At 33.2% G+C, this 13,966-nt stretch overlaps 1 protein-coding gene across 1 annotated transcript in view; it reads right to left on the bottom strand.

The window, feature by feature from the left end:
• The window catches only part of LOC111001163 (suppressor of lurcher protein 1), a 205,170-nt gene that overhangs the window by 141,521 nt on the left and 49,683 nt on the right, over positions 1-13,966 (bottom strand). Inside the window, exon 4 of the mRNA XM_045632316.1 lies at positions 8,725-8,905. Coding sequence (XP_045488272.1) covers positions 8,725-8,905 — 181 coding nt within the window. The remainder of the gene's footprint in view (positions 1-8,724; positions 8,906-13,966) is intronic.

The following is a 13,966-nucleotide window of genomic DNA, read 5'->3' as shown; positions in this document are numbered from 1 at the left end:
AGTTCTATAGTATGTTTACAATGGAACTGCTACTTTAATCTATTTTTATGGGTAAATATATTGTAATAAATCACGCCCGTCTGCGGCATTAATCATACAATTTACAAATTTAGCTTCGACTATATTTTAAGTATATTTTATGTAGTTCTATTGTTGATACATCCAATATGTTTATTTTATGTTTCCTTTTTTAACTTTATTTTTATTGTAAAGATGTGTCAGTTTTGTTTCCAAAAAAATAAATAAATAGATAAGTAGAAAATATTCAGAAGAATTATATTATATATGGAGCATTGTATTTTTATATAATGATTGTTAAGAGGTGATTTTAATGTTAATAAACCGTAATAAAAATATAAGGTATATATAATAGGTATGTACAACGAAATTGAACCGCAAATCACATACCTCTATAAATTGTGGGAAGTACGAAGATAAACTCAATATATTATGGATGGTTACTACCGTTATTGAAATCAATGGTGGCTTTATTGAGAGGCTACTCAATCGAGAAGGGTTTCCTTTCTGAAAAACGACCCGTAAAAATGGTTTTGGACAAAGAGGTTGATTGTGATAATAAGTTCTTTGTCCAGTTGTTTGGCTGAATTCAAATATTCAATTTCAGTATTTCATTTTTTCTACGTAGGTGTATAATGTATAATATAAAAATGAGTCGCAAAATGTGTTGGTAGGCATATAATTCAACATCTCCTGGACCAATTTTACGAATTCTTTTCTTTTAATGTTCTTTGAAGTCCAAGGATGGTTTTACGGCAAGAAAAAGTTGAAATTTTTGCGGGAAAACCCAAAAACAGCCCTTTTCTTTTTTCTATACAAACGTTTTCTAACTAAAATGTAGAATCAATTTGAACTTTGCTATTCAATAGAGTCTATCTCTATGTTATGTCATTGGCACACAGTTTTTAAATATTTGTCATCTTTCAGTTCCCACTTTCCCTTTAGATTATTTTCAAATCAGGTTTGAACCCTAAGTTCATGTCTTAGTTTGAAGCCCTTAAGCAGACATCCCAGTCGCGGTCACAGAAGGGTGGTCAAGCATGGTCAACATGGTCGTGGAAGCGAAGATACTTTCGGCAGTGAAGCTGAACCTCACACACCCTATCATCAGGGAGACTTTTCTGTTTAGAAGAACTTTTTGCACCGACTATAGAATAGGTAGGAACAAAAAACTGCCACAATCCAAATCTTTTTGACTAAACGAAGTCTGTCGGGTCCGCTAGTTTATTATAAAGTGTATTTATATATCAAACATCAATCCTAAAAACTCAACAAATTTCAGCCTTTGAACTGACTTTGATATGTTTGAATTTTCTTTGATCATGCTCGTGTAACCCAAAAGCCAATGACGAAATTATCCTTGGAGAAAATACACAAATCTAAGATCCATAGTTATTATAGTGAATGTGATGTTAATTGATCATTGATCTAAAAAGGCTAAATTAGCCAAAAAGCTTGGTGTGCTCGACAAGGCGAGACGGCACTTCATTCCGGGCCACCGCTTGCAACTATATAAAGCGCAAATTCGGCCCCACATGGAGTACTGTTACCAACTCTGGGCGGGTGCTCCCCAGTACCAGCTCCTTCCACTTGATCGTATTCAACAAAGAGATCCTTTGGCGTTGCGTAGAGATGTGGGGTCACTCTGCATCTTCTACCGTATTTACCATGGAGAGTGTTCAGATAGGTTGTTCGGATTAATACCTGCAGCTGAGTTTCATCATCGGACGTCGAGGATACGAAACAGAATACGAAATTCCACCCGTATCACCTAGATATCCACCGTTCCACAACTGCGCGTTTTTCTAGGCAGTTTTTGCCGCGCACTTTGAGGAACCAGCTGCCCACTGAAGTATTTCCAAACCAATTCGACTTAGGGTCCTTCAAGAAAAGAGCGTACGCAACGCACTCGCAAGCCCTCTGGCATTGTGAGTGTCCATGGGCGGCGGTATCACTTAACATCAGGTGAGCCTCCTGCCCGTTTGCCCCCTGTTCTATAAAAAAAAATTTGATCGGTAATCTTTTTCAGGCGTTTTTGTATAGTCATTCATTAGCGTATGAAATCGCTTCATCACGGTTGGACGTTTTCAAACCAAAATGTTTACAAACGAAATGTCTCACACGAGTAACGTTGGTACAGAAATCGAATGCTGCTACATAATTCAATATCCTGCGCAATTTATTCCAAAGGTCGATCCGTCAGTGTTCCTTGAAGCTTTCAAGCCCAATGTTACTTGTGTTGAACAAAGTTATTTATTTTTCCCACGCGCTCCTACATCAGGAAATAATGAGTATTATTTCTTCCCTCCACCAGTATCATTATGTGTATCCATTACTTTTAGTAAACTTTGAAATGGGAACAATGTGTTACGAGAAAGCTGAAACTCGAAATAATGTTGATATGTTTTGTTTTTTATGTATGGACATAAATTTAAAAAAATAAAAACTGTGTCTTGTTTTGTTGTATCCCACCAAAACGATTACTTGACTTAATTAAAGTGTATTTATTTAAAGTTCTATTTTTCTATTTTTTTTTTATAGAACAGGGGGCAAACCGGCAGGAGGCTCATCTGATGTTAAGTGTTACCGCCGCCCATGGACACTCTCAATGCCAGAGGGCTCGCGAGTGCGTTGCCGGCCTTTTAAGATTTGGTTTGGAAATATTTCAGTCGGCAGGTGGTTCCACAAAGTATTTCGGAAATCTTCCACATTCCATTTCACAGAGCATTTTCTTTTGCGAACTAGCTAACTGTGGAATCGAATACCGGCGGGAGTCTTCCCAGAGAGATACGACCTCCAACTATTCAGAATTCGTATTCGTACTCCTCCTGTAAAAGCCGGCAACGTGCCCACTAAAAATGGGTATCTATGGGCTGCGATGACCATGAATGATGATGATGCCCTTATTGGGTGTCCCGCAGGCTCGTTTACCCCCTTTTTTATTTTAACCATTTGCTTTCCATATATTATATACGTAAAAAATAAAATATGTTTATTTTGGAACATAAGATCATCAAGGTATCACTTATTCCACGTCATTAAATTTGAACCTGTAGGCATGCCTACTCATCGGCAAAGAAGACAGAGGGTGTAGGCCGAGAGAAAAAGGCGGCGTGAAAAACTCTCGGTACTATTTTAAAAAAGCAAATCATCAAACAATACTTTTTTTAAAAAAAACATATAGCAAATACATTAGAAGTAGCCTGCCCAGCACCAGTCCCATGCCCTTTTATCAACTAGATAATCGCTAACTTTATAGTAAGCCTTTTTAATGTGTACTAATCACTTATCATTTTAAAACATCAACGAATTTACAACAAGATGCAATCTTTTAGCAATCCGTTTTGCATTTTCTCTCATATCCAGAATTTAGAAGCAATATTACTCCACTCATATATCGTGCATTGTTTTTATTAGAGCTTGCGTCAGCTGCACAGAATTTTATTAGACGTATGATTTAAGAGTATAGTTAGTCTATATTGATTACTCTGTGGCAGTCTTCATGTCTCAGTTAGTGTTTTTTAAATAGAAACGAGGATAAGCTCTGTTAATAATTAATGATTCTGGTAGAACTATAATTGGCAGATCGATCGCGAAGGTTGATTCGTCTTTATGTTTAAAAACTGTACCCGAATAGATTATACACTACTGAGTGTTTTTAAGGCAATGACGCACTGAGGTATTTCCGACCCTTTTTCACTTAAGTCCTTTAAGAATGGACCGTTCCAATTCTTAAAAGGCCGGCAACGCACTTGTGAGGCTTCTAGACCATCTCAGTGCCCAATTGCTATGGGCGGCGGACCTATCACTTACCATTAGATGACACAACTGACAATTTATTATTAAAAAAAATGTTTGCATAAATTTGATAGCTATTTCTTATAGCTTTTAGATGTATAAAATAAATAAATAGTATATTTCATTACGACTGTGCAAAGCCGGTAATTGCAAAGAGTTCCGACAAATTTTTACAGGTTGACAGTCGGAAAATTGCAATGACGGTTTCGCGCGTGAATAAAATTATAAAAACACAATAAACTCAACAAACTAATCATTTATTTCTTATAAAAGAATATAAGTAGATATTATTTTTGTTTTCTTCACCCATTCTGGGTAGGCAAAGGGCTATACATACAAGTCTTCAGTAGCATTTATTTACTGATATGAAATGGAAATGAAATTTTATAAGATGATATAAAATAAAAACCTAACCTAAATCATTGAATCAAATCATTAAATCTGATATAGATACAAATTAATAGATTCTTTTCGGAAAATATTGTATGAATCATAAAAACTTAAAAAAAAAAATTTACAGTAGAAACTTCGTGGTTTGTTTTTTTCTTTTTAATAGACATTATTTTCATAGTTGGGAAAGAGATTTTCGGGTTCAGAAAAGGAATAGAAAAATCATGAGTAATGTAATGGCCCACATCCCGCTATACGTCCCTGTCATACGCCACTTTTTGAGCAACTGTATTAAAAAATAAATTTCTATCCCTTTTCACAAAATACAATGTATTGCATATACAAGAATTATATGTATACATTAATGAACATGGAAAAAAAACAAAATTAATCAATAGCGAAAAATACTCAAAGACTTAGCCAATGCCACATTATACTTGGCTGAAAGTCAAGGTATACAATATTATATAGGTATTTTATAATTAACAACTTTTTACATACATTAAGTCACTACAGTGTATCGTAAAAATAAATTTGGATTCATACCAATTTAAGCGTTAAAATATATACTTAACGGTCTGTTAAGCAGCGATTTCGGAAAATTTGTGTATCATACGTAATTTTAAAACTCTTAAAAAGTGTTCTATTTTTGAACGTAAATAAGTTTAGCATAATATTTACTTTCTTATTACAACTGACTGAAATAAATAAGTAAAATAAGTAAAAAAAAATATTAATAGTCAAGTAGGTTCGAGAAGAATTTAAAAGAAGAAAAAAAAGTTAATTAAAATAATAAGCAGTGTTGGCATAGTGGCTTCAGCGTGCGACTCTCATACCTTTGGACGTAGGTTCGATCCTCAGCTGTGCACTAATATGGTCTTTCTTTCTATGTGCGCATTTAACATTTGCTCGAACGATGTAGGAAATCATCGTGAGGAAACCGACATGTCTTAGACGCAAAAAGTCGACGACGTGTGTCAGGCACTGGTGGGTGATCCCTATTAGATTTAAAAATTATCATGAAACAGATTCAGAAATTTGAGGCCAGGACCTAAATAGATTGTAGCGCCACTGATTTTTTTTAAGTAATAAGCAGAATATTCTTATCACATACTTGTTAAGTATAATTTTTGCCCTACAAAACCTCCTAATGCTGGTATCAGCCCATTAACTTTCGCCAGTATATACTAATGTGTATTAAAAAACGCCACTTAAAAGCTTTCAAATACCTTAAGGCACACGAATACTAAGTTGAAGGTTTCATCAACCAATTAAATTACCTCGTCAATAACGAAATTTCATACCAGATTAAACTTAAAGTAGTTAAATATAATTGTCATGGAACATCCTAAGCAATTTAAACTTTAAACGAGTGTTGAAAATCAGTGAAAACTAATCTCAAGGGTATAGACGGGTCGCGAAAATTTTCACCCGAAGGACTTTGCACTATTTAGCGTCATTCACTGCGGGAAAAATTAAATTTTAAAGCATGAACAATTTACATAATAATAACAATAATTTGTGCCATTTTACTTGTCACAGCGAGGAATTCTATTAAATATACAATAAAAGGAATAGGTTCGCCGGTTGATTACTTCGTGATATAGCAGTAACTTTTATTACTTACATCATGCCAGATGGTATGAAACGACCAAACATAATTTTTATCTAAAGAAGCCTGAGAATATTCAATTGATTTATATAACAAAGGGCACCTACAATTTTATAAGCAAGCTTGTGCAAGCGTGTACGAAATGCTTATGTCTGTACTTTTGATTTATCTGGGCCTAAACCATTGTAACACCTATATATTGGTGTTAAGTAGTAAAAAGATATTTCTAAAATTCAAGGAAAAGGTTACCTACATATGATAAAAGATCCTAAAGTTTTGGTATAATAAAAGCACAAAACTATTACTTAAGTATTACTGAGGTCTTTAAATTGCCGACACTGTGATGAAATCTGAGAAGGTGCGTAATTAACTCGATTACAAAGGCTACATGACCCCAAGGTCATTTTTTGAATTATTCTCAGTATTCATGCTTCCCTTTGTGCAAATCTAAATATAAGCAAGTCAAGGATAAAACGAATGATAGAATTAGCACGTCTCCGACGGAATAAATTTAATCCATAACACTCGGCTTTCTGGAATATTTTGGGCTTACATATTAAAACAGGCTATACACATATTATGCAATGTCACGCTTCCTATTTGATTTACTTCAATATATTCTAGAATAAAAGAGAGAATTTAAAAGAGGAACGCTTTATTAGATTTAAACCTTAATTATTTTAAATTTAGAACTATGTTCAATGCATGTCAAATTGTTGAAGTTTACATTGTTATCTGCAAGATAACGTTTTTTATTTAGCTATAAACTTTTTACACTTTAGCTTTGCCTCCTTAATGTATGTTATCTAAATTTATATGTACGAAATAAATAATGCAACAAAGTGTTGATAAATAAATAAAATATATTACTAATCAGGATTGCTGTAACTTGTATTCACATATAAATAACACTTTTTGTATGGTAGTGCTTTATACTTAGACGATATCATGATTTTTAAAAGTAGTGTGCTTCTTTATAACATTAATGTATTTTAAATTTGGAACACAAGCTTATTATATATAACAAATTTGTTTATGTAAGTAGAATAAACACTAATTGAAGATTAAAAAGTAATTGTTATCGCAAGCGAATATATAATTATTATTTTAAGAAGAACTACGCAAATTTAACATATACGATACTTTTGTATGAAAACGTTACACAAGAATCCTATAGAATTCTCTCAATTTCATTGCCAAATGACCGGAAAATGGAAGGAAGAAAACTCGTTGACCTACAAGTCCAAGGAATCTAGAGAATAATTAAGAATAATCTAGTGAAATGAGAAAGCTTAGAAACCTCAATTATTGTCTGCAATCTTTTCAAATGTTGTTTCACGTTGTGTAACTGTAGTTCGTTGGAAGCCGCTAGCTTTTATGTATTGGCTAAGCCTTAAACATAGATAGATTAGGTTAGTTATTAAAATGAAATATTTGTATCCAGTTAAAACATACTGTTTTTTCTGCTAACGTCTAAAGATTCCGTCAGTACACAATTATTTTTTCGACGGGAATCAAAAATATAAATCGGAGGCTGTAAAATAAGTACCTAATGATTTCCTATTGTAATTGATCAGACGCATTAAATTTTTTTTCGGAGATATTTAATGAAATCGTTACTTTTATAAAAGCCTTATAAGAAGTATGTACTATTATTGTTGTGATATATTCACTTATATATTAAAATTGTACTTGTGTGTAGTAGTCATACTGATTAGTCTAGATCCAATCCATGTACTTAGCGCTCATAATAAATTAAATATATTTCTTTACTGAATTTTTATTAACAGTAAGACAAAAGTAGGATATCACTACATTGACTTTATCCGTCCTACAAAGTTCTTACATTATATGCAAAAGCTGAATTTGCAGTTATCTGCAGATGTATGTTGTTACATTTTCATCTTGTGAAGTGGAGGCTACACTAAGACGAAACCGAGGAAAATTGTTAATTAATAACATCGTCACGTAAGTAATAAGTAACAAATTGGCTAACTTGCGTAATCTCAGCGGTATCGGAGTTCGGCGGCGTGTCATGCCAGTGATTAGCTTTTTACGTCAATTCTGAAGATAAATTACACTTCAAACTTTGACTCCATCAATCTATGATTAATATATGTTACTTAAGTACTTCTATCCAACTGTTAAGTTAGTTTATAGAGAGTGCTATACGGGTCACGGGTACAAAGGATGATGAGTGTACCTCCAGTCTACCTCAGAAATGCGTCATTTACTCGTGCATTACGAACACTTAATACTGTTGTGATAAAGATTGACATTTTCAGTTTAATGTTGTCAATTATTTGTTTCGATAATTTTTAGTTTTTTTTAGTTGTTTTTTTGATTACAATATTTCATAAAATAATAAGGTTTGTGTTATCAGAAAAGTTCTATACACATAAACCACGACTTGAAACTATTACTGTAATTGATATATTTACGACTGTTTTAAATTACTATTTTGCTAACAATGTTTCTATATTAAGGCATTATTTCGCCATAAATTGTCTAACATAAACCTCTTTCGAACTATCTCATCGTGTAAAAGAAGTGAAAGGAGTTTAATATACTATACCAATATCTCCTCTTTTGTATTACATCGCTATTAGCTATTCATGATTCCTTAAATTAGCTTTTTAGTTTTAGTTAGTTATTAATATTCTATTTTATTTTGTTTCTCTCTAGACTAGGGTTCTATAGATAAATATATATAATATATTTATATGACTTCTGGTTATGCACTTCTTGCACTCATCATTTTCATTTCTTATATTGGAAGAGATTGCTTGTATACGATGAGGCCACCCGTTGCATCCCTTGTAATTTTTATGTATTGTGTTATTGGTGTTTCTTTGCAACGAAGTGTGAATAAATCAATAAATAAATATCTCATATAAGATACTTACTCGAGCTGCTCCTTATACACGTCGAAATCACTGAATACAATTTCAATGATCTGGTGCGGTTGCGCGATAAATGTGTAAAGAAGGCAGAGGGCGCGAGGGTATGCATGAGGAAAATCTGGACTGCTGAACGTACCGCGCGTTGCGCCGCCCGCCCTAGCCGTGAACCGGATACACGAACAACCTGAAAGTTTAATACCTGTATTTGTTTGTTTGTTAAAATCCACTCGGGCTTCGGTAAACCGACATGTTAAAACAAATCAACTTCAATAATTATAGCTTATAACTTGTATTCATAAATTAAGGTATAACAGTTCGCAAGGCGCAAGTAAAGGGCAATTTTTTTTATCCTGTTTTAAACCAAAACATATTTTTATGTTAATGCCGTTTTACTATTCAGCAGATAATTTAGTACAGAATATGTTATGGCTGGTGAATCACGGAACTGAAGTTATGCGTCAACTACAAAGCAAAGCTCATAACATAATATAAATATTTCGTAATGGCTATAAAAGTACAAGTCGGCAAAGGTTACATTGTCAAGAAGAAAATTAAAGTATTCTCGGCTGGAGAAATTTCGATGACTTCTTGGAAAAAGTCGTAAGTCTTTTATTAAATTTAGGCAATGTCTGTTCCACTGATTAATATTTACTTCCGAAAACCTAATACCATTTGTTACAATTACAGAAATTGAACATTTTAATAAATTTGCAATGTTCTACGTCACATGACACGAGTCACGCTTAAGGAAACTTGATCTGCTTAATGTTACTTGGAATGTCACTTAGAAATTCAGTAGTACATTAGATACTAATACTGCTTGGAGATGTAAATAACGCTTGTATTTACAACCTGTGCGCACAATCAGTACAAGCATGTCTTACATTGATTTTTTTTTAATTTGTTTAGCAATATGTACATGGATTCAGATTGAGGCCTCCCTAGTAAGTCAGAGACCAGCTTCGATCTTCTTTAAAATTACAAGTTTCAAAATTAAGCAATAATTACTAGCGTCTTGCCCACTTTCAAATGGTAAGTCTTGAAAGGAGGAGGTGGATGAGGGACCTGTGCACTTTACATAAATTAGCAAATGGCTCATTTGATACCTTTTAGAGAAACTTGAAATCAAGGTACCGACGCGTTCTGTGCGCATCCCGGAACTATTTATAACACCTACAACTAATAACAATGTATCCCAGAATGGTCCACTCGCTAGAATGTGCAAATATTATAATGCTGTGTATTCTAAAGTTGATATTTTTCACAATATCTAGTATTTATAAATTTAAAAAAAATATTTCACGGTGAAAATTTGTAACCTAAATTACTAGTTTTAATTAATTAGTATTTTTTTCTTTTTTGTTATTATGTTTAATATGTGTATGTTATATGGTTGATATTTAGTGTAAAATGCTGTGTACAGATATAATTGGATTTCAGATTTTTAAATGTTGTTTAGTGTGTAATAACTGTATGTATCTAATCAATCTGTTTTCTCTTTCTGTACCTAAATGTAAACATAAAAAATAAAAATAAAATAAACAAGTCGTAATCAAAACAATTGTTTTAAAATAAAAAAAACGAGACTACTGTAAAAATAATAAACATATGAATAAATTATGATGAATATATGTGTGAAAGATGAAAAAGAAAATGACTTTGACGTCATGTATAAACTACCTTTATTTGTATTATTAAAGAAAATACCACATGGTGTTTTTCGTAGTAATATAGCCAAACGATTTGCTAACCCAAATTTCAAAACAAAATTACCGTTGAATAGAACTCAGGGTCCGTTAGACCGAGATCAAACCGACACAATTTCCGGCAACACTGGTCGAACGGCATAATAAATTACATGTGGGGTAACTTTAGCCACTTCACAAGCATAGTATAGGTATGCGTCGGTGCAAAATTTCTTATATAAGTTGAATTTAATTAGCTACACGAATCCATACGCTTCAAATCTCTATGCATTGGTAATAGCAGGAGTTTGAAATACCTGCTTAAATCATTTATTCCAATTAGACCTTAGGTGGTTAATAGCACTTTTGAAAGTTAAATAAAATATAAAGATGATTCTTGTTGCCCCTTCCACAAGGTAGTTTCAATTAAGAATGGGCAAGAAACTCCACACTTACCCTTTAAAATAGAATTTACAATGTATACATTACTTATAAATAAAAAAATTATAAAGACAATGTACTAAAAGCGTGACAAAAAAATGTAGTTAAAAAATAATTTAACGATACCTTGCGAAATAGTAAAATAAAAAAGGTTTTAGAATTTATGTAATCTAATACTATAATACCTAATATATTTTTTTTAAATGCATATAATTTCACAATTCATTTTTGCATCGTTGTGTCAACTAATAGTATCAGTAAACTAATATTAAAATACTTGCCACTGCCTTGTACGTTCTGTTTCTGTTATTTTCACTTAAAATAACAAATATGTATGTTTAATTTGAAGATAAAATAACTCAAATATAAACAGCCATATAAGCATTAATTAGCCCTTAAAACTCTAAATGGTGCTTTATTTTTTTACTTTTAATAAAACATTATAAAACGAAGCAGGTAATAACGGTATAATTATTTATTAATTCACCTTAACAGTTTTAAATTTAGCTTTGAATGATAAAAATTATTTTTAAACACACACTCGACATAAATCCAAAAGTTTCTAATAACTGAGAGTGCTTCGCTACAAATAAAATATGAATGTCGGCCGTGTAATGCTTTTCCCTGGTCTGCACTCAGTTATAATCCGAGCTTTCCGTCATGTCAGTCCTTTTATTAAAATTTTATTCTGTTTCTACTGTGAGACTTGACATATTCTATTTATACTTTTAAAAGTGAATCAATCTTTTTTCGGTGGCCCTCAAATAACCAACCAACTTTGTAATACGCAGTTATTCACTTTGTAATTGCATCAAACCGCGGAAGGTGAACAGGTTTCATCAGAAACGCATACTTCCAGTATTCAGGCTATTAAGCAGTTTATAGAGCAGTCTTGGCCTAGTGGCTTCAGCGTGCGACTCTCATACCTGAGGTCGTAGGTTCGATCCCCGGCTGTGCACCAATGGACTTTCTTTCTATGTGTGTATTTAGCATTTCCTCGAACGGTGAAGGAAAACCGACATGTCTTATACCTAAAAAGTCGACGTGTGTCAGTGTGTCACTGGAGACTGATCACCTACTTGCCTATTCGATTTAAATATGATAATGAAACAGATTCAGAAATCTGAGGCCAAAACCAAAAAGAGGTTGTAGCGCCACTGATTTATTATTTTTTATTTATTAAGCTGTTTAAACTAAAATTTTAATATAATGGTTGATTTATAATATTACTTACTTACAATACGCAAACTCTAAAGGTCGAGTTTCAGTAAGGCATTTATATTTCATTGCATTAAGGCATTTCAGGTATTTAGATCATACAGTGTCAATAGTAGGGGAGCCCAAGAGGGGATTTCGGGATTTACTCAAGCGCGGCAGATTAATATACAGGGGGATACCTTGTACCCGGTTAAGTACCTCCACCAAATATGAGGCCCATATATAAGGCCGCCCGTGAAGGATACAGGATCAGATTAGTAAAAAAAAATTGATCATCAGACATTCTCGAGCGCGTCAGATTAAGGTAGTGTGAGTTAATCACATCCTAAAAAGTGTATATTCCACTAATCTGACAATTTGAGAGTGATGTAAAGAGAGGGGAGGGCAGCAAAGTTGTAAAAAAAAACGTCATCTTGACATTCTCGAGCGTAGCTAATTTTTTTTTTATTTTGAATGAAATAATTCAAGAATATTGAAAAACATATAATCTGACGATTTCCGCAAGCCGAAATAACAAAATTTCGTCGATAAAGTTCGTGCGATAAACGCGTGCAGCTGCGTGATGCCTACATTTCCTTCTCCGCGTTTCCCTCAAAATTAGATTTCATGTGAATTTGAACCGATGGGGACCGATAGATTTTGAGAAATTTTGAAAAATCTAAAAAAATAACAATTTGTTTTTTGAAAGTGTTTTTTTGCAATAACTTTTAAACGGCTTTATCCATCAACTTCATAAAACTAATCCATCTTTAAGCTTGAAAAACGACGTCGATCGCCACCAAACTGGTCAAAATCGGTTGATTCGTTCGAGTGATATCGTGAACGAAAGAAAACCGAAAAAAGTGTTTCTATCACATAACTTCGACATTTCATATCGGATTATCGTTTTTGATGAAATTAAATAATTAGAGCTTAAAAAATGCGTCGATCGCCGTCAACCGCGGGAAAATTGCTTGATCCATTCAAAAGTTATTGGGGTTTGAAAATTTCAAAAATAGTGTTCTATGAAACTTCTATCAGACTTTCGAGCTGGGAGAACTCAAACGCATAGAAATATTATTTCTTTGAACTCAGCGAGCTCATAAGTACAATTTTAAGCGCCCAGGAATGGAATTGCAGGCATGGCCTTTAGGGTGAACCGTTTTTCTAATATTTTTTTTGTCAGATCAGGCAAATCCCTCTAGATAATCGTCAGATTATGAGACAGTACGTTTAGAATATAAATCTGAACCATATATATCTTAATCTGACGCGCTCGAGTATTTCAAAATGGCGATTTTTTTTTGCACATTATAATAATGGCTGCGAGTTTGCGTCAGATCGAAATCGTCAGATTATTGAATGAGAGCTTTTTTTTTGGTGCACTTAACACCCCCTTAGAAAACCTGACGCGCTCGATTAAATTTTTTTTTTTTCATTTTTAACCCTTACGTACAACCACCCCCATCATGCAAATGATCAGATTAACATACGTACATTATTAAAAATACGTAGGACATTGATGCTATCAATATCTGACGCGCTCGAGTATGTCCATGCAACAGTTTTTTTTTACATATTTAAACATCTATAGCCGCTTTCCCCACCGATGAAAAGGTATATATCATATAACATTTTTTTCTTCTTATCATCTAAGCTTTGCAACCCAATAGGTCTCCACGACGCTCGAGTAAATCCCCATTTAGCATCGTGGGCTCCCCTACCACAATGAACTTTACACAAACAATTAAGTTGTATGTGTTAAGTAAAACACATAATATAATATATTTATTGTGCCAACAAAAATATATTCGTAATTGTAGACTTCACCGCTACTTCGTCGCAGTATTAGATTACAATATAAAAAAAATCATGTTTCTTCTAAGACTAGAAACAATAATCTTTTAATTCAAACTTGAGAC

The sequence above is a fragment of the Pieris rapae genome, chromosome 19, assembly GCF_905147795.1.
Source record: "Pieris rapae chromosome 19, ilPieRapa1.1, whole genome shotgun sequence".
NCBI classification, from domain to species: domain Eukaryota; kingdom Metazoa; phylum Arthropoda; class Insecta; order Lepidoptera; family Pieridae; genus Pieris; species Pieris rapae.
This window is presented reverse-complemented; position numbering and strand designations above follow the sequence as displayed.